This window comes from Gorilla gorilla, chromosome 3 (genome assembly GCF_029281585.2).
Source record: "Gorilla gorilla gorilla isolate KB3781 chromosome 3, NHGRI_mGorGor1-v2.1_pri, whole genome shotgun sequence".
NCBI lineage: Eukaryota > Metazoa > Chordata > Mammalia > Primates > Hominidae > Gorilla > Gorilla gorilla.
In genome coordinates this window covers 101,723,307-101,744,823 of record NC_073227.2, presented here as the reverse complement: position 1 = coordinate 101,744,823, position 21,517 = coordinate 101,723,307, and the positions used below count along the sequence as shown (strand labels likewise).

Here is a 21,517-nt window from a genome sequence, read left to right as displayed (position 1 = left end):
TGGAAATCTATAAAGTACACACAAGCAAATATTACTATATTTCATTGAGTCTAAGAGTCTATCCCTTGTTAGATGCTCTGTCATTGCATATATCACTTTAAAAGACTGTTAAGTAAACATGTTTTCTTACCATTCAACTGTTTACACGCATCCCAGTATTGAGGATATTATAATTTTTTTTAAAGTCCATATTGGAATCTCTGGAATCTCTATGTCTTGATGAGACCATGCTTTGATGGCAAAGGTCAGTAGCTTAAATACTGCTGTTGACAGTTGAACTTTTTAATAAGAGTAATTAAAGGTACTAATACTTCTTTGGAGCAAGGATTTATGTAGAACATGTAAAATATATGAATTATTCTAATAGCCTATAATTTGAGACAGACTGACAGGATTTTCGTTTAATGATTAAACTTTAGAAGTTCAAAGAAGACCATTTGCAGCATATCATAATGTAGTGTAATAAATTTTGAACCTGGAGTCTGAAGACCTAACTCTGAAACCCTACCCCACCTGTCCCTTACTCCATGTCTAACCCCAAGCGAGTTATTACAGTTTTTCTGAACCTCAGCTTCTTATATAGTCAAAAAAAAGATGGGGATGCCTGCCAGATGAGGTGGTTGTAGAATCCAGGAAGGCGTTTGTAGTCAGTAAACAATTACACAAATGGAGCCAATGAAATTCTAAGAGCCCTCTGCATCATGGATGTCGTAAGAGAGACCTGGAGTGGGGATTCAGAGAGGTAAAGGTCTGTGAAATGTGAAGACATTTTCCAGCACACAATATCCCATAGTGAGAAGAATTATGACTAATGAAGGGAGAAGGGATTAAGGAATTGAAAAGATTCTGTCTGGAGTATATGGGGAGGTAGAAAAATAAGACTATTGTGCATAATAAATAATGGGCTGAAGTGACTTGAATCTCAGTAGTTGGTTATTGCTATGTGCAAGTTCAACAATCAAGGTGGTTTCATGGGAAAATGAAATCAGCTAATTAGCAGCCTAACTTTGGGCTTGTTAGAAGGCAGAAAATAGCCTGTGACATAACTCTGCTCTTACAGTTGATTTTTAAGTACAGTAAGCCATAACCCTTATTCATTTACCTCAATTTGGTTTCTGTCGCTATTTGCATTATATTCTTTTGGTGCCTTGTTGGAAGGAGTTTTCTAAGTATTGATATTTTGCACCTCTTCAGAGAAATACTACAAGTGGTATAGTTCCAAAAAACAGTACACAAGCCTTTTGCCATTGCTCTAATCATAATGCTCTAAGAAGAACCTTGCGCTAAAGAAGATAAGTAGTTTTGTTACTATTTTGGAAGGGATAAGCAAAATTGGAAATAACAGATGGAAAACATATCTGGTGGTGCTGAGGGTTTGAAGATTTCACAGCCATTAAGTGCCAGAATTAGGACTTCATTAAATCTGAATCTTTGTCCAGATCTGAGCTCTTGTCTACTCTGCAGGAATAAATAATTAAGAAGTGCAAATACTTGGTAGCTTTCAGTGCTGATTCCTTGAAAACAAAATCTGAGTGACCCATGACCGTTTTCTTGGTTGGTGCTTACTGCTAATTAGCCTGTGGCTGGAGAGTACTTGGTGCAGGGGAGTTCCATCCAGCAAGAGTGCAGCGATGTGCCTCATTGCTGGGTCATCTTAGCCTGGTCACCTTACCCCCTTGGGTCTCAGTGTGCACCTTTATAAGAAGAGGAGATTGGACTAGATTGTGATGGCACATGGGCTGTGGCTCCTTCCATGACTGTCTGACAGTCATTGCTAATCACTTACAACCTACATTCTCCCACTGAGTTACAGCTTCCATATCTTCCTTGCTCATCCTCAGGCCTTTAGACAACCACTTTAATTGATTGCAGTTGGAAAGTGAAAGGAAAGTGAAACGAAATGTTTTCCAGATACTGGGCCAGGTGATTTCTGTGGTTCCTTTGAATATTTATCATTTTCTGATTTTTTGGAATTCCCAAATCCTGGCCAACCATCTCCCAAAAGCACTTTGTTAGAATGTGCACTAGCAATGAGTAAGTGCTCCAATGAAGGAAAATGTGTGGTTCCTGAAAGAAAAAAATCCCAATTCCAAGGGCATGACACTCCTCATGCTGCATGTGAAGGACATTGGTTGTAACCATCTAAAACTTTTTAAAGCCAGAGGCAACCAAATCCAGACAAAGGGTTCTCTCTCAGTTATCTGAAGGAACTTTTAGGTGCCTCTCATCTCACGTCCCTGCCTCCTCGTTTGAGGGCATTATGAGTTTCTCAGGACAAGGACAGACTGGCTCTTATTCTTGCCGCCAAGGATGGCCAGTTTGCAATGATTATATCGCACAGGAGTAGTACTCATAGAAACATGGCAATTTGAGGAGGAAAGAAACATACCTTGTCTATTGCCTTATAAAATGTTAACATTGAACAATTTATTTATTTAACTGCAGTTCCTACATGTGAGGTCTTGCCAACTAAGGGTGTGTGCAGACCATTTGTGTTAATGTTATATCCCATAGTGCCTGACCCTTTGGCTGTTATGACTATGTGCTACCTCAAGGAGAGCCATGGGGCCAATGACCCTAGTAGTGACAAATCTCTGTGAATAGAGTGGTTCTCAGTCATCACCTTCTTCCCATTTGTGGCTTTTTCATGGATCCCGTTAAATTGTCCCTCAGCACTGGTTTGTGGAGGGGACAAAGTACTCAGAAATGAAGTTGGTTTTTATCTCCCATTTATTTTTCTTGATGCTTTTTTTCTCTAATTCTGTTTTCACCTGCCAGGTTGGCTTTTATGATGGATGTTTTCTCTTAATGCCCCACCCCTGGCCGCCCCCTGCTGAGGCACATGCACAGGATGTGATGCTCTGTGTACCCATCAGCTGTAGCTGGAACAGATGCTCAAGGAGTGATGGATGTGACTTAGACAGGGCTCCACACCCCTCCCACATTGAGATGCAAATATCTTTTGGCATCTTAAAAGGAAAGATTAGTCCAGGTTATGTCCTTCTGCTGCCTCCACACACCCTGTCCCTGTCAGTCCATGGCTTGGAGTATGGCACCCCTTCATTGTTTGCCTTCTGAAGCCCCCAGTCTCTGCAGCTCTTCAATGCCTCCATTGTGCAGACGTGGTGCCAGAGACTGGGAGTCTGTTCTCAGGGCTGGGTGCCATCCGTAGGAATTCAAGTAATAACTTAATAGCCTCTGGTCTCTGCAGAGCACCCTCTGACAAGGCCTTTGTGAACTGCAAAGTACACAGATGGAGAGGAGCAACTTATCTCAGGACTGTCACAGTGCTCCTTGCTCCCAAATCAGGTGTCTTCTCAGCCTGCATGTTTATTGAGAACTGAGGCTTTACAGATACCACCCCACAGCCCCAGGAGAATTTAACACAAAGGGGAGAAAATCAACAGCATCTGATCTTTCAGTGAAAACTGAGGAGTCTACATGAAATCTTGTGTGTACACATATACATATATAAACATGCACACAGTATACTTTAACTCTAGGCCTACTTTGCAATTTAGTGTTTTCAGCTTCAATTTTGGTTGTCTTCCAGTACTTCAGATAGCTCTTCAGTGTTAGGTGACTTTTCCCAACCAAATTTTAAGGTGTACACATTTCCACCTTATGAAAATTGCTGACTCCATGCGATAAAGCAATGGAAGTTCAGTTCCCTTGCCCCTTTCACAATCTGATGTGAAGGAGTGACATCTAAATATGACAGCCAGAGACTTGAGTTTAAGTCCAGGTTGGGCCCCTCAGTCTAAGCATTGTATGATATTTGATTGAATGAGAGTGGTACTCAAAAGCATGCATGTGTGTCGTACTCAGAGAGCAATTTGGTTCCTGATGAGCTCTGATTCTGTGTCAGAACCTGAACTATTTTAATTGCCTATTCTCTCATTACTATTAAATCTTAGTGCCTATTAAAGCTTACCTTTATTTTCATACTGCATATTGCTGACATTATGTTTTCTTCTTTTTTATTCCTTTTAGGAAAGTATGCCTCAGACTCCTCCCTTTTCAGCAATGTTTGACAGCAGTGGTTACAATCGAAACCTCTATCAGTCTGCAGAGGACAGCTGTGGAGGGTTGTATTACCATGACAACAACCTCCTCTCTGGATCCCTGGAAGCACTCATCCAGCACTTAGTACCTAATGTGGATTACTATCCAGATGTAGGTATTCATGTTTCTCTGAAACACATCCTTGGCAATGAGTAGAAATTACAGTACAGTAGGCAGGGACCATAGATAATACAGAATTATATCTAGGTTGCTAAGAATTTTTCTAACAAGAAATTGCATTGATTATCAAGTGCATTGAAATCAAATTGAGCCTGGATAAGGATGAGATTTTGGTATACTATGTGTATCAATTTCTTTTCAGGTTAGTTACAACATTGTAGACGGTCTGATACCATCTAAATGAAGTATCTGTAGAGTTGATTCATGCATATAGCTTAGTCCTTAAATAGAAATGTCAGAGAACATTGGATGCTCCCAGAATATGTAATGCCTTTTTTGTTTCCAAGACCATCACTATGCTAAGAAAAGTGAATGTAACCAAGGAAAGTATATGGAAGAGAAAACAAGATTTATGCTCAAGATGTAATTCTTTATAGATTTGACATCAGATGACATGGTTGCTTTGTTTTACCTTGGTAACCTACATTTATATAGCTAGCACTTTCTAATCTAGGGAATTTGTTATGTATTTTCTCAGTCTTTAGAGTAATTCCAAGAGGGAAGAGAGGAGAAAATGATTCAGAGTGTTGAGTATTTGCTGATGGTCTCACTCCCAGCATCAGCAGTCAAACACAGGTTTTCTTTCTGGGACAAGTGACTTTTTCCCCTTTTCCTGTGCTGCAGCTACCTCTGTGGAATTGAGCTTAGTAGTAGGAGATTTGCCGAGCAGCTGGTTATTGATAAAGATCTCATGAAAATATCTAGAGACTGCATTCATTTGTCTTTATAAATTTAATGATAACCTTGGTGTGCAAAGGATAGTTGGTGCTTGCCACAGTAATTCACCATAGTGTTTCTTACTGAGTTATCTCTCTGTGTATTTTGTTACATGGCATTTTCAGATATGTTGCCACACAGGGAAAACTTGTAATCAAAAGTAAAATGAATCCCTTGTTCAGCCCTGTAAGTGTTTATGAGCTAGTAAAGGCGCCTAAGGAAAAAAGAAAAATCCCATGGAATTTCTCTTTTCATTGGGAGTCTGAAATTATTATAACAAATAAGCACTACTTCATTATTGGCTTCTTAGGAGACAATGTGGTGAAAGAAAAGTATATAGTGTTATATTGTGCTTTATTAAATTGCTTTGCCTTTCAACAAATAAATAGGTTACTTGAAAGCCTGCCTTTGAATGTTCTGACACAAACACTTTAGTGTGATGTGCTAGACACAGTGGAGAATTGTTGAGTGTTATGTGCATTGGGTAGGTAGGTTTTTTTGTTGTTATTTTTTGTTTGGTTTCCGTTGAGTTACAAAATATTTGGACACACAGCCATGTTTTGTATGGGTAGTATATTCAAGTAAGATTTATCTCTCTGGGCTGAGTTTCATTCTTCTTTACTAAAGTGAGTTATGTGTCTTGGTATCCTGGCTCCCTGAGGAAGGATGTGAAAATGTGCTCTGAATAATTCCAGGAGCCAAACTTATCCTGTACTTCTGTTATTTTTAGTATGGTTTAAGGGAAAACATACATCAGAAGGTAAAGGAGAAATTAATCTTACACTGTTTTACTACTAGTAGGCATTACTTTTGAAACTGCAGCATATGAACTTGATCAGGAGAACTTAATGAAATAAGACATAGTATAAAGGCAAGATATTAATTTCAGAGAGAATGTAACGATGATGACTTTTTTCTCTTGCTGCAGAGAACATACATATTTACCTTCCTACTCAGTTCTCGGTTATTTATGCATCCGTATGAGCTAATGGCCAAAGTTTGCCACTTATGTGTTGAGCACCAGAGACTAAGTGATCCTGATAGTGATAAGGTAATGGTACATTATTAATATTATAATATTACAATTTGTTTTATTAGGAATGCTTACTTTATGGCTTAGATTTTGTGAAGTTGGTTCCTTAAGTAACCCTGGCTTATCCCCAGGCTGAAGTGCATAAATGGCATCATGGCTATACAAGGGGAATTGTGAGTGGTATAAAGAATAAAGAACACAGGATAAATCAAAAGCAGCTCGGGTGCACTGGCTCACGCCTGTAATCCCAGCACTTTGGGAGGCCAGGGTGGGTGGATCACCTGAGGTCAGGAGTTTTGAGACCAGCCTGGCCAACATGTGAAACCCCATCTCTACTGAAAATACAAAAATTAGCTGGCCCTGGTGGTGCATGCCTGTAATCCCGGCTACCCAGGAGGCTGAGGCAGGAGAATCTCTTGAACCTGGGAGGCAGGTTGCAGTGAGCTGAGATTGCACCACTGCACTCCAGCCTGGGAGACAGAGTGAGACTCTGTCTCAAAAATAAAAGACATTAAAACTTTAAAAATTTTTAAAAATAAATTAATTAAATACAGTGGAGAATCCCTAGGTCCTGCCTTAAGTTGGTGGCACTTGGCATTGACATGGAGGGAGGGGGGCTGGAGCTTCTTCTTCATCCCTAAAGACTTTGCACTAGAAGTTTCTCAGTGACGCTGTTTGTAACTATTGATTTGATGTAGTCCATAGTGATAAATACCACTGAATTAGATTTGCTATTTCTCCCTAGAACCAGATGAGAAAAATTGCACCCAAAATCCTTCAACTCCTCACGGAATGGACGGAAACATTTCCCTATGATTTTCGGGATGAAAGAATGATGAGAAACTTAAAAGATCTGGCTCACCGAATAGCCAGTGGCGAAGAGGTTGGTAACCTGAATTTAGCACGGCTGCTGGAATTCCCAGGCAGAGCCTGGGTGCGAAATGGTGCCAAATTATGCATCCTAATCTCCACTGCTTCCTCTCTGTTTTGCCTTTGGGCAAGCCCTCCACATCACATATTGGTCTGTTTAGTATGTCAAGTGAGAATGATTATACCATCCCACTTCAAAGGGATATGATCTAGAGTTTTATGTGATTAATTTGGGGCTATGTTCATGTCAACTCATGCACAGGATTTATGTTGCAAGTGTGTTTTAATTTTACTTTACTTTTACCTTTTTTCCTCCCAAAAAGGTTTGACACAGCTAGTTAGATGATAAATGGCATGTTAGTAGACATAAACACTAGTGGATACAAAGTAAATAACATTATTATATTAACCGAGGATAAATAGTAGATTAATAAATCGTAAATAGAAATAGACATTCTGGGCCATGGCAGAAAGAAAATAAATACGCTCCTGTTGAGAATGAGTAGAGGAGGACAGGACTGCTGTGGTATGAGTTTAAGTTCCAGGTAAAAGGGAAATACAGCTGGTCATGTAATATTCACTGTCAGAAAAGGGGAAGTATAGTAATTATTGAGGGACTTAAATGAAAAATTTAGAAACTTTCTTCTGAAGAACTTTGTATAGGGTCATAGAACGAGATCCTACAAACTGCTCTTTATGGTGTTTACAACATACCTTCCTGGATAGAAGCTGAGTTCATAGATTCATGTGTAAATTAGCAAAGATAATTCTTGGGGGAGGAGAAGACTGAGAAAATGAGGCGAGTCTTCCAGTGCTCAGAAGTTGATTTAAGGATAGACTGTAGTATAGGTAGAGATTAAAAGTAAGTCTCTTAGATAGTCTTTCATAAATATCACTTCCCTCAGTTGAGCCTTTGATAAGCACTAACTACTAGCTGTGACAAATTCAAGGTTATCCTTTTTGAAGCAGGACCAGAGGGCTGGTATTCTGTGTTGAGACTTGCTGGGTAAGGATGTCCTTGTAGTTTCCATGTTGCAGGTCAACTTCTGGGAACAAGTCATTCAGGCACAGATACACTTTCACCTGGAAAAAGTAGATGAAGCATTTGGCAATGATGCTGCATTTTATTCGTCTTAAAATGCATTTTCCATTGTGAATAACCTTCCTTGAGAACTCTTTCAGTGGTGTGCTGCAACGTATAACTTGATACCCTATCCTTTTTTTCTGAGACAGAGCCTTGCTCTGTTCCTCAGGCCAGAGTGTAGAGTTGCGATCATGGCTCACTGCAGCCTTGACTTCTCTGGCTTAATCAATCCTCCCACCTCAGCTTCCCTAGTAGCTGGGACTATAGGTGCATACAACTGTGCCTGGCTTGTTTTTTCTATTTTTTGTAGAGACAAAGCCTCACTATGTTGCCCAGGCTGGTCTCCAACTTTTGGGCTCAAGCAATCCACTGGCCTTGGCCTCCCAAAGTGCTGGAATTACAGGTGTGAGCCACTGCACCCAGCCGCAATTTTTTTGTGAGAAAAGGGGAAGTATATTAATTGTTGAGGGAATTAAGTGAAAAATTTAAAAACCTTCATCTGAAGAACTTTGGGGCTATGTTCATGTCAGCCCATGCACAGGATTTATGTTGCAAGTGTGTTTTAATTTTACTTTACTTATACCTTTTTACTTCCAAAAAGGTTTGACACAGCTAGTTAGATGATAGTAAATGGCATCTTAATAGATACAAACATTTTAATGCCATTTATCCCAATTTTACAAAATCAGACTAAAATTAGGTAAGGCTAGCTTTTGAAAAATTTGTATGGGCTTTCCTGTATTATGTTCTCATGAAAATGGGATTAACCATTTTACTGTTACTTTTTGACATTATATTATGATGAACCCAAGTGCTCGAGACAGCCATTATTTCTGCCGGGCCGAATGAGTCATTTCCTGAGTCACTGTGCAAGTTATGACGGTTATAATCATTTTGCCAGTTTGCCTCTTACAGGTTCTAGCCAGGTATGAATTGATAGGTCCCTTGCTTACAAAGGCAAAAGTTAAGCATCACGGTGCAGTTTTGTAGTAAATCTTATGTTAGAGGGGTTAGCCGTGGAGTTCCTTGGCAGGGTCAGTGCTGGCTCAGTGACCTTGGTTTATGTATCTGAAGCTGCTCAAAAGATCAGTGACATCATAAGGGCTTTTTCTTGTATGAAGGCTGAGACCTAAGTCAGACAGTTTTCATTTCAGTTTGGTTGTCTTTAGCTACTTAATATTATATGTCAGTCATCTTATCTTCCCTCTATTGCCTTTATAACTTAGTTCTTTCCAAAAGAAACACCTTAAAAATCTTTTTCTTTTAAGATAAAATGTTGGCATTTTGAAAATACCAAATGGATGGTCCTTGTCGTTGCGGCAGTCAAAGGGGAGATCATTTTTATCTGTGTTTACCTGATGAGAATTGGTCTTTTTGCTTAACAGAATCAAGCCATTCGAGAGCTGGGTAGAACAGAGAGAAGGGCCAAACAGCCTTGTGACCCTGGCTTCTTTTCAACACTCCTGGGTTAATAACATATTCTTGATAGAAACCTTGCGAAGTTCAGATGGTTTTGAGCATGAAAAGAGGAGATAAGAAGACAAGCCAGTTCTAACTGAGGAATTGATTAAACTAAGGGTTGAGTGGAGAGATGTTACCTGCCTTGATCAGGTTGGGTTTCACAGGGAGATGTTGTTTCTTTAGCTGCTTCTATTCAGTATTCAGAATTCAAATCCATACTTGCCAACTGGTTTATCTGAGTGTGTTTTGGCTAGTCCTCTAAATCCTTCCTCCTTTCTCATCTCTATAAATCACAGAAGTAACTGCCTTGTGTTAATGCCTTTCAGCTCTGAAACTGTGTGATCGATGTCCTTCCTCCAGTTCTTTGGCTTCAGGCTCCTTATCAGTCACGTGCTTAGGTGGCTCTCCTCAGAGAGACCTTCCCTCAGCACCCAACTATGATCGTACCCCCTCCCATTATGGGCTTTCACTGCTCTTCCCTTCATAGTCATTCTTAGCACTCTGTGATGAGTAATGATAGCTGGCCCTCTCTCTGTATTTGTGGGATCTGCATCCGTGGGTTCAACCAACCTCAGATTGAAAATATTCAAAAAATATTAAGTCTGTACTGAACATATATAGACTTTTTTCCTTGTCATTATTCCCTAAACAATACAGTATCACAGTGATTTACATAGCATTTATGTTGCATTAGCTATTATAAGTAATGTAGAGATTATTTAAAGTATACAGGAGGATGTGCGGATGTTGTATGAAAATACTGTACCATCTTAGAGCGGAGACTTGACCATCTGCAGATTTTGGAATCCGAGGGAAGTCCCGGAACCAATCTCCCAAGGATACTGAGGGATGACTGTACTTGCATTTTTATTGCTTGTTTTCCCCTCTAGACCCCATGTTGTGCCCTCTTTGTTCACCACAGCATCCTTAACTCCTAGCTCAGTACCTGGCACCTAGTATTCTCTCAGTAGTGTTTGAATGAATGAGTCAATCAATGAATGAATGAACAAATGAATTACTGGAATAGTGAAAAATTATTTCCCTCTATTGGAAGGAATATGGGTCTGGGTTGGGATTTGTTGCTTCTTGCCTGGGACTTTTTTTTTTTTTTTCCTTTTGGCAGTCAGTGAATCCAGGTGTGCCCTATATATAATTTAGTCAGGTTCTTCTGAATCTACCAGGACAGTTCTACATAATTTGGCTTAATATGTTTCTCCCCTGGGGATTTGCCCAAAATGAAGTGGTTTATTAGGACTTGCCTGCAAGAAACATGAAATGAAACTAATGATTGAATTACATGACAAATGACTGTAGTGGGTAGAATGCAATTTTCTCTCCCTTAAGGGGCTGGTCTTTATAATAAGAGCTTCTATCTTTATTTGCCAGGTAATTACTGTCACTGGCATTTGAAGTTATAAAAAAGAATAAGTACATATTTAGTAATTCATGACTCAGTGAGGAACCATGCTTAACAACACAAAGCTTGATTTCTCAAATGGAATCAACTGGCAGCAGGAAACTTTTAAAAGAGGTCATATACATACACTCTCTCACATGCTCACACACTAGTTGTTGTTGAATAGCTTTCCCCCATACTCTATTGCATACATTTTCCCCTTATATTTTGATGCAGTTTTTTGCTAACAACCTGATTGTACATTCCTCTGCCTCTTCCCCCAGTAAATTTTTTTAAAATTGCGGAATAGGCTGGGTGCGGTGGCTCATGCCTGTAATCCCAGCACTTTGGGAGGCTGAAGCAGGCGGATCACCTGAAGTCGGGAGTTCAAGACCAGCCTGACCACCATGGAGAAACCCCATTTCTACCAAAGATACACAATTAGCCAGGTGTGGTGGTGCATGCCTATAATCCCAGCTACTTGGGAGGCTGAGGCAGGAGAATCGCTTGAACCCGGGAGGCAGAAATTGTGGTGAGCCAAGATCGTGCCATTGCACTCCAGCCTGGGCAACAAGAGTGAAACTCCGCCTCAAGAAAAAAAAAATTGCAAAATAAAAATCTTTCAGCAGGTATGCTGGTAAAGCATTGCTTCTCACACTTGGCTTATACAAGGATCAGCTGAGGAGCATCCAGAGCATGTGATACAAGTGCACTGCAGACCAAGTCGATCAGAATCTCTGGGGTGGAACCCAGGCTGCCCCCATTCAGCGGTTCTGCTCATTGCTTCCCAGCAGGTACCCTTGTGTGGTACCCTGAATAGAAGTGGTAATTTCTTACTAAAGTATTTTCTGCAGGGATCCCGGGAAGGGGTGAGGAGAAGGTGCATGATGTAGGAATGATAACATGCATGGAATAGCAGCTGAGGCATAGAATAATGAATATTTTAAAATGAGTTGTTGGCTTTTTTAAGTGAAAAGAACTTTCTTGTGCATGTCTCATGCCTGTGTTATCCAATAAATCCCATTCTGTGGGAAAATTTTAAAACATTTTATTTTTAATATATCAAGTAATATAGGAATATATTCACTTAGATTTTGTTTAAAAAGAATTCATACAAAGCAAAAGAGGCCAAAAAACTCCATTCAATCCAACTTCTCTCTTAAAGGTAACAAGTGTTGTCAATTTTGTGTGTATCCTTCCGGCGCTGCTCCTATGTATACAGGTGTTCACAGAAAGTAGTGTGTATGGCTTTTGTTTCCATGTGTGTTTACCTAGTATTCTTCACCCTGCTTGTTTTCTCTGTGTTATGTCTTGGAAACCCTTCCATGTCAATGTGGGTAGCTGTATCTTCTTTCAGCTGCTATACAGTAGTCCAGTATGTGATTGGGCCATGTTTCTTTTTCTTTTTAAAAACTATTCTATTGGACACAAACGAGTTAAATTTGTTTATACTGAAAACTCAGGCGTTTTCTGAGAAAGACTTAGCAAAGAAGATTAAGTCCCTTCTTCATATCAAACTCTGTTTAGTAAAGTAGTAACATATAGTTGTGGGTTGCTCTTGTAAACAGGCTTTACTGACTGTGAAACTTCAACTTTGTAACATGTATTTTCTACTCTGCACTTGATCTTAGCCAAAAGGGTGAGAAGTGATTCTACCCTGGATAGTATATGCTATAATTAAGTATCTCCAAGAAGGTGTTTATTAACCATTCTGAGTAATACACTGGGAAATATTTGCATAATTATTAGAAGTAGTATCTAACTCTCATGTAGTCATTTGTTATGACATTTTGGACAAAGGACTGAATAAAACATTTTAAGTTGGTAGATTTTGTTTGTTTGTTTGTTTGCTTTGTTTTTTGAGACAGATTCTCACTTTGTTACCCAGGCTGGAGTGCTGTGGCATGATCAGGGCTTACCATAGCGTCAACCTCCCTGGCTCAAGCAATCCTCCCACCTCTGTTTCCCCCAAGTAACTGGGACTGCAGGTGTCTGGCTAATTTTTAAATTTTTGTAGAGGCTGGGTACGGTGGCTCATGCTTAATAATCCCAGCATCTTGGGAGGCTGAGGTGGGCAGATCACTTGAGGTCAGGAGTTCGAGACCATCCTTGCTAACATGGCAAAACCCCATCTCTACTAAAACAAAAACAAAAACAAACAAAACATCAACAACAACAACAACAACAACAACAAAAAATGAGCTGGGTATGGTGGCACACACTTGTAATCCCAGCTATTCAGGAGGCTGAGGCACGAGAATCGCTTGAACCTGGGAGGTGGAGGTGGCAGTGAGCTGAGATCGCACCACTACACTCCAGCCTGGGCAACAGAGTGAGACTCTGTCTCAGTCAGTCAATCAGTCAATCAATATATAAATAAGTTTTTGTAGAGACAGGGTCTCACTATGTTGTCTCGATCTCCTGGGCTCAAGGGATCCTCTTGCCTCATCCTCCCAAAGTGCTGGGATTACAGATGTGAGCCACTATGCCTGGCCATAGATTTTTACTGTAACTCAAGTTTATAAAATTAAAAGAGGAGGGGGAAATAGGAATGATAGATTTAAAATAACCCTCAACTCATCCTTGAACAGCTTTGAACTCCAAAAAAAAGACATTTCCCTTGAGTGACAAACATATTACCAAATAACATTTTCTAAACTGATAACCTTAGTGCTGTATGGAAGGTGGGATTTTTGTCTGTTCAATTTTTAAATACATAGATGTTTCATTAGTGATTTTAGGGTGATCCATGACTATAGAGAAAAATAGGGGTCATCTAATGGACCAGTTTAAAGAACTCAGCAGAATATACACTAACAAATAGAGAAGAAAAGGAAAAGAAGGCTGTGTATGCTTTTTACACCTTGACTATGTGAGAATTAACCATTTCTAGATATGTTGTCATTCTCCTCATAAGCAAATATCTCTTCATTTGGGTTTTTGTAATATACTCTAATAAACAAAATTGCCTCTATAAAAAAAACTATGGGTCTTATACTTGTAGGTAAATGCCACTTAATTTTCAGATAATTAATCTCAGCAAATGATATTGTGGTATTTTTTTAAAAGCCAATGGAGCCATAAACATAGGCCTTTCTACATCTGTAGGTTTACTGGGGATATCCTCCTTTGGAGATTTAACCTAAGGACCATGTCAGTGTTGAATCAGCCTGTGTGCCTTTCTCTGATACAGGCATCATAATTTACCTAGAAGAATATTATTTTGGAAATTTTTGGCTAGAAAAGGAAGACTGAATGGACTCTGCAACTTATATCATAGCTGTGCCCTGGGATTGATGGATTATGAAGTCATTTCTTGATTTAACAAATGTTTTAAAAGTCAGGAGGTTGACAGTTATCCAAACTACATGCAGTGCTTTTTTAAACCAGTTTCTCTTAAGCATGAGGCTGTAGCATAATGAAGTAGCAAACAAAGTGGCACCTGGGAGTAGTGTTGCAGGGAGAATTGCCATATGGAAGAGTTTGGTTGTGAACATTAATAGTGAGTCATGAATGCAAAAGAAATGATTATGAGCCCAGTGGAGGTCAGATGCCAGAAATGAACATCCACTGCTTCCTCATGGTAATCCACATTTTATGTGTAAGTCAAGAAGGTGGTAGGCCGGACGCGGTGGCTTATGCCTGTAATCCCCGCACTTTGGGAGGCTGAGGCAGGCGGATCACAAGGTCAGGAGTTTGAGACCAGCCTGGCCAACATAGTGAAACCCCATCTCTACAAAAATACAAAAATTAGCCAGGCATGGTGGCACATGCCTGTAATCCCAGCTACTCGGGAGGCTGAGGCAGGTGAATCGCTTGAACCCGGGAGGCGGAGGTTGTAGTGAGCCAAGATCACGTCACTGCACTCCAGTCTAGGCAACAGAATGAGACTCCATCTCAAAGAAAACAAAACAAAACAAAAAAAAGAAGGTGGTTCGAGGGGGTGAGTGGGAAGCAATGGTATATTTCTGTTAGGTAGCCAGACTGATGAGATTGATAGGACTAGAGAAATCAAGAAGGTGGCCCTAAAGAAAAAGCGTTAGGAAAAGGATGCATTGGCTTGCGATCAATGTATTTCAACCCACCAGAAGTAAACTGGTAGGTACATTTCTTTGCTGGAACAGAGGACATTCAGTTGTTATACTTAGTACTCATTATACTGGATTCTCTCAAGATGTAATCTAAATTGTCACTGGAGTGTTTTCATGGCCCAACCTGAACTGTACTCTCAGTCGCAACCCCAAAGAAGAACTAAACCTTACAGGTTTGAAAATGACTTATGCATGTGTCTCAAACTGTTAGAGCTAGCTGAATCTTCCCGTAACTGCCCTTAACCAAGTTTATTCTCCAATGTCCAGGTAAAATCATTTGAGGACACAGTCTCTGAGTTTGCACAGTGGCAAAACCAGACATGCAGAGTACGGATGTAATTCTTTGCTTATTCCCTAGCAGACATACAGAAAGAATGTCCAGCAAATGATGCAGTGTCTGATCCGCAAGCTTGCTGCGCTCAGCCAGTACGAAGAAGTCCTGGCAAAAATCAGCTCCACATCCACAGATCGGCTCACAGTTCTCAAGACCAAGCCACAGTCTATACAAAGGGATATCATTACTGTCTGCAACGACCCTTACACGTTGGCCCAGCAGCTGACTCATATAGAGCTGGTAAGGCCGTTATCATCTTTGCCCTTTACAACCACAGATTTGCTTTGCTTTGGCAACCAGACAATATATTTGTCAGTGGTAATGTCACAGGAGAGGTCAGAATAATCCAAGTGGGAAATCATCTGAGATAGCTGAAACATACTTTGTTTATGGATTTGAATATGAATGCTTCTGATATTCTGGGGATTCACTTGTAAATAAATACTAAGCAAGGCTGAAGAACAAAGAGTTTATTGACCTTCCTCACCTTCCGCCTCTAATCAGTTTTTCCAAAACCTGCTCAGCCTTTCACTATCTTGTGGAACATTGACCCAAGCAGCCTCCGCACAGACCTTGAAGATGATGAAATTATTTAGGGCTAAAGGCTTATTTTATAATCTTCATTAAAAAATGGGGGGTGGTGCCAATAGTCATAGAGGGAGTTGACAGTCCATTTCTTTTCATTTTCTTTAATACTATTGACCTTCTGGGTTTGTGTTTCAGGAGAGGCTCAATTATATTGGGCCAGAAGAATTTGTTCAGGCGTTCGTGCAGAAGGACCCTTTGGATAATGACAAGGTAATCAGTCTACCCAAAGGTCAGCACTGAAACCAAAAATGGAATTTATCAGTCTATGATAGTGGGTATAAAGGACGGAAGTTAGAACTATATTCTGTTGTAGATTTTAAAATCAGAATTTTTTTTTTCCATCAGCCACGTCTGATTCATGGCAGTTTTCTTGAGCGAGGTCTCCAAGCTCCTTTATAATATTGCCCCATCACTAACTTGTAGCCTTTTCTTCCTCCTTATTGGGAAATTTAGTAAGACCTTTACAGCAAGTAGATGCAGGCATTTGTGGTGATGAAAATAGGAGACGAAAGCGTAATGGTTTTAGCAGATTAAGAATCTGCTAAGAGAGAAGGTTCTGCCCATAATTCAACAATAGCAGGGACAGGAAAGACAGGATGCACATCCAGCTTGCTAAGCAAGGGGCTTGACTGCTTTGCCTCTTGTTTTAAGGTGAATCTCTCATGAGAGGTTTATTGCCTAGGTGCAGCCCACTATTAAAGAAAATAATGCTGGGCAGGGACTGTCAAATCAGTGTACACATATAAGAAAATTTTTTATCTCCCAGTGACCTGGAAGCATTTTGAATTGTTAGGCAAAGACTACAACACACACTGCTGAAAGCCCCCTTGTGAGAGTGGGGGCAACAGCTGCTTTCCGGCCTTAGAATAGTGTCTCCTAATACAGGAAGTGAAGAATTTGTTTTGCAGTAGAAGGCTAGTGGACTCTTTGTCTCTTTCTTTTGGAAGGAAGGAAAGAGGGGTGTAATTAGCCTCTTCAAGCTGGCCTTGAACTTCAAGATGAGATTAACTTTTTTGCCTTTGAACAATGTGTTACTCACCGTACTAAAGACCATGATGGTGTAGACTTCTGTTTATCTACTTGGGAGATACTTAGTTTGTTGCAACATTATGTTCTAAAATTTGGTCCTATGCTTAATTTTAAGAGAAAGTGTTCTACTCCTCTGTACTCTTAGCCATTTTTTGCTGTATCGATTATAGCAGTTGGTATTTGCACTCTATCTGAGTCGGGATTGTTTTGGAATGCAGCCAGAATTCTTCCTCTGAATTGTGTTTCTGAAGATACAATCCAGACTAACTTAGTATCTTGGGAAGAGGGGTAGGGACACTTTTTCTTTGGAGGCCGAATCTCACTCTGCCACCCACGCTAGAGTGCAGTGGCACGATCCCGGTTCACTACAACCTCCTCCCGGGTTCAAGCGATTCTCCTGCTTCAGCCTCCCAAGTAGCTGGGATTACAGGCACGTGCCACCATGCCCAGCTAATTTTTTGTATATTTAGTAGAGACGGGGTTTCACCGTGTTAGCCGGGATCTCGAACTCCTGACCTCTGGTGATCCACCCACCTCAGCCTCCCAAAGTGTTGGGATTACAGGTGTGAGCCACCACGCCCGGCCTAAGGACACTTTTATAAATGCATCAGAGTACATTTCTAGGCCTCAAGTGTTTCACTGGACTATCCTAAAGGACTTTGATATTTCTGTAAGGATAATCAAGAATGCCAGTGGTTGTTTTTCTCTCTCTCTTTCTGTTGTTCTAAAAAGCTTTCCTAATCCATAAACTGAGAATAAAGACTCGTATTTCACAAAATGAGAGTCCACTACATTGTTTTTTTTCTCTAACTCATCTGTTTGCTTTGTTTTCTCTAAAGAGTTGCTACAGTGAACGGAAGAAAACACGAAACTTAGAAGCTTACGTGGAATGGTTTAATCGCCTCAGCTACTTGGTTGCTACGGAAATCTGTATGGTGAGGAAATGAATTTTCTGTCTCCTAGTTCTCAACATTATTTTTTCATACTGATTTTAGAACTGTTGGGCCTTCATACTGGATAACTGCCCTCTATTGTCTTTCACTGTGTAGCCTGTTAAGAAAAAACACCGAGCAAGAATGATTGAGTATTTCATTGACGTAGCTCGGGAGTGTTTTAACATTGGCAACTTCAACTCCTTGATGGCGATAATCTGTGAGTATTTTGTGGAGGATACATGTCGTTTATGTTTACGAATCCTGTAAAATGACCCACAGAAAATGTGCAAATAGCATGGTTTTGTTAGTACAGACTGTATTTTTTAATCCAGAGTTATTTGAGAATGCCCAAAATGCTTTAAATAGCCAAATGAGTGCAAGTATGTGTGTAATCTTTCTTAAGTATGCAAGAATTGTTGGAATGTTTTAAGTTAACCTTAGCTAAATATTCATCTACAAAGGCTTATACATAAGATATTTGTCTACGTAAAAAGTTTTAAAAAGTATTTTGGCAGCTCGCATATCAAGTATTATAGAAATAATGATCCAAGAATAAATTATCTGATTCCTTGGACAAGAGAGTGGCCTAAGAAACTGGTACCTTTTCTAACTGTTCGGGCTTCTAGTACTTATCACCCACAGACCTTATTACTCTAGTATACAAACTCACTCCTCTATATCATGGAGGTTTTAACATCAGAGACCATGTTTCTTTCCTTTCATTCTATAAATATGTATGGTAACAATATGTCTTGGTTGTTCCAATTTATACTTGTTGTCTTGCCTTAATTATTGATAATAGCTTTTGATAATAGCTCTTTCATTAAAAAGTGTCCTAGTTTGTATGATCAATTATATGACCATCTTATAAATTTGTAGGTGCTCAATAAACATTTGAATAAAAGAATAGGCTGGGCACAGTGGCTCACGCCTGTAATCCCAGCACATTGGGAGGCAAGGCGGGCGGATCACAAAGTCAGGAGATCGAGACCACCCTGGCCAACATGGTGAAACCCTGTATCTACTAAAAATACAAAAATTAGCTGGGCATGGTGGCACATGCCTGTAATCCCAGCCACTCAGGAGGCTGAGGCAAGAGAATCGCTTGAACCAAGGAGTCAGAGGTTGCAGTGAGCTGAAATCATGCCACTGCATTCTAGCCTGGCGACAGAGCGAGACTCCGTCTAAAAAAAAGGAAGAAGAAGAAGAGAGTTGAGGTCTTTTCGAAGGATCAGTTTGAAGCTAGAGAGTCTACCAAATTTAATTCAAGAATCTTAATCTAATAAATTCTCCCTTCCACCAATTTATTTTTCCATTTTGTTTACATATCATTTCCTCTTTCTCTCCCCCCATAAAAATACTGGCCAAGTCTCAGCTTATTATTTTTCTGACTAACTCCGTGAAAATAGCAGACAGAAAGATTATCTGAATCAGGGACTGAAAGGCCCACAGTCTAGATAATAGATTACTTAATTTCCCTCTTCTACTAGTAAGAAAATGTCAAGGCAAGCCGTAGCATCGGAGAAAATGTATGTAATACATAGAGCTGACAAATAACTTGTATCCAGAATCTATAAAGAACCCTACAAATCAATAAAAAGACAAATAACCCAGTAAAAAAAAAGGCCAAAAGACTGAAACAGATATGTCATGCGAGAGGATACTGTATATTAATGGCTAACGAGTATCTGAAATGGTGTTCCACATCATTAGTCATCAGAGAAATACAAGTTAAATTGCAGCAAAATATTAATACCATTGCATACACTAGAATGACTGGAATTTTAAAAACTGGTTACATCAAATAGTGTTGAAGATGTGGAACAAGTGGGGCTCTTATTGTACATTATTGGCAGGAGTATAAAATGGTACTACTACTTTGGAAAACTGTTCAGCAATTTCTTATAAGGTTAAACATATTTCTACCCTGCAATGCAGAGATTGCACACACCTACATATTTACTCCATGAAAATGCCAACACATGTCCACAGAAAGATTTGTAAAAGAACACAGCTTTATTCATAATTGCCCAAGACTGGAAACAATCCAAATGCCCATTTACAAATGAATGGCTAAATAAATTGTGGCATGTTAATACAATGAAATACTGTTTGGCAATAAAAATGAACAATTGATACATATAAGTAACATGGATTAATTTTAGAATCATTATGTTGTGCAAAATAAGACAGACACAAGAGTAGATACAGTATGATTTCATTGATATGAAGTTCTAGGACAGACAAAACAAATCTCTGGTTTTAGGCAGCCACTGTTCTGATTTCTGTGGTGGTGGGGAGGTGACCAAAGAGGGTCCAAAGGAGCTTTCTGGGGTCATGAAATGTGCTACTATATCTTGATTGGAGTGGTAATACATGGACTTACACATTAGTCAAAATTCATCTAATTATGTGTTTAAGATCTGTGTATTTTTTGTATGTAAATTGTACCTCAGTTAGGAAGCAATCTCCCACTTCTGGTCCTTAAAATATGAGTGTTGGTGGCATGGAATTAATATATGTACTCATTTAGGCTAGCGTGGGTTCCTTTTCTGTACAACAGCCACTGTAATATTTTTCTGAATAGTTATAGTACGTAAAGTATCATTCAGGAGAGGCAGCAGGGCTTGTTGGAATGAGTGTGGGTTATGGTGTTAGCTCTGTGTGAGCTTCCATCTCTGTTACTTGTTAACTGGATATCCTTGGGAAAATTTCTTACTCCCTGGAACTTTAGCATATTCTTTTAAGAATGTTGAGGGGATGTATGAGATAGTACATGCAAAGCGTGGTTGACACATTAGTTTCTAGGTCAAAGGTCAGCAAACTATGACCCGTGGGTCAAATATGGTCCGTCACTGGTTTCTTTATGACCAGTGAGCTAAGAATGGTGTTTATCTTTTTAAATGATTGAAAAAAATGAAAATAATAATACTAACATTTCTAACGTGACTGTAATATAAATTCAGATTTCAGTGTACATAAACAAAGTTTTACTGGAACACAACCATAACCATTTGTTTATGTAGTTATCTACATAACTGGATGGTGGCTGTTTTTGCATGACAGTGATAGTGTCTTGTAGTGATGACACAGACCATATTGACTGCAAGCCTAAAATGCTTACTCTCTTTCCCTTCATAGAGAAAATGTGTTCACCTCTGCACAGAGTCAGTGATAGCATTTATGCTGTTTCTCGACTCAGAATTTGCAAAAAAAAAAGTTATAAAATTGGAGTTTGTTACTTACTAATTTTAGAATTCTCACTTAGTAATGAATGTATTTTAGAAGTATGTGTTTATGGTTTTTCTTATTTCTCTCTTTCAATTTTCCTTTTTTCTCCCCCTCCATTTCAAATGGGAAGCTGGTATGAATATGAGCCCAGTCTCTCGACTAAAAAAAACTTGGGCCAAAGTGAAGACTGCAAAATTTGACATTCTTGAGGTATGTGAAGCTGATGTTTTGCTGTTAAGTAACACTTTACACCTGGAAAGTGGAATTCCTTTATGTGGTCTTGCCTCTCCATCAGACTACGACAGAGGAAAAAGCCCATCTATCTTTACAGACCCAGGGAAAGGAAAGTGGGTAGAATTGGAGGGGAAAATAAATCAGGTTATGTACTGGTTGCTTTATAGGTAGAGATGTCCATTCTGGGATTAATTGACTGGGGAAATAGTGACCTGTCAGTCACATCACCTTATATGTCAGAATGGAATTTTGGTACTGAGCAGTTGAGA

General features: G+C 39.6%; 1 protein-coding gene across 3 annotated transcripts in view; it reads left to right on the top strand.

Moving 5' to 3' along the window:
- Window positions 1-21,517, top strand: part of RASGEF1B (RasGEF domain family member 1B) — a 619,996-nt gene that overhangs the window by 583,200 nt on the left and 15,279 nt on the right. For 2 of the 3 annotated variants that reach the window (XM_055384935.2, XM_055384941.2), the window contains exons 5-12: window positions 3,994-4,176; window positions 5,891-6,013; window positions 6,741-6,878; window positions 15,256-15,471; window positions 15,955-16,029; window positions 17,688-17,783; window positions 17,898-18,000; window positions 21,145-21,224. In XM_055384935.2, the coding sequence (XP_055240910.1) occupies window positions 3,994-4,176; window positions 5,891-6,013; window positions 6,741-6,878; window positions 15,256-15,471; window positions 15,955-16,029; window positions 17,688-17,783; window positions 17,898-18,000; window positions 21,145-21,224 (1,014 nt within the window). The remainder of the gene's footprint in view (window positions 1-3,993; window positions 4,177-5,890; window positions 6,014-6,740; window positions 6,879-15,255; window positions 15,472-15,954; window positions 16,030-17,687; window positions 17,784-17,897; window positions 18,001-21,144; window positions 21,225-21,517) is intronic. The other variant, XM_063705365.1, reaches the window with a different exon arrangement.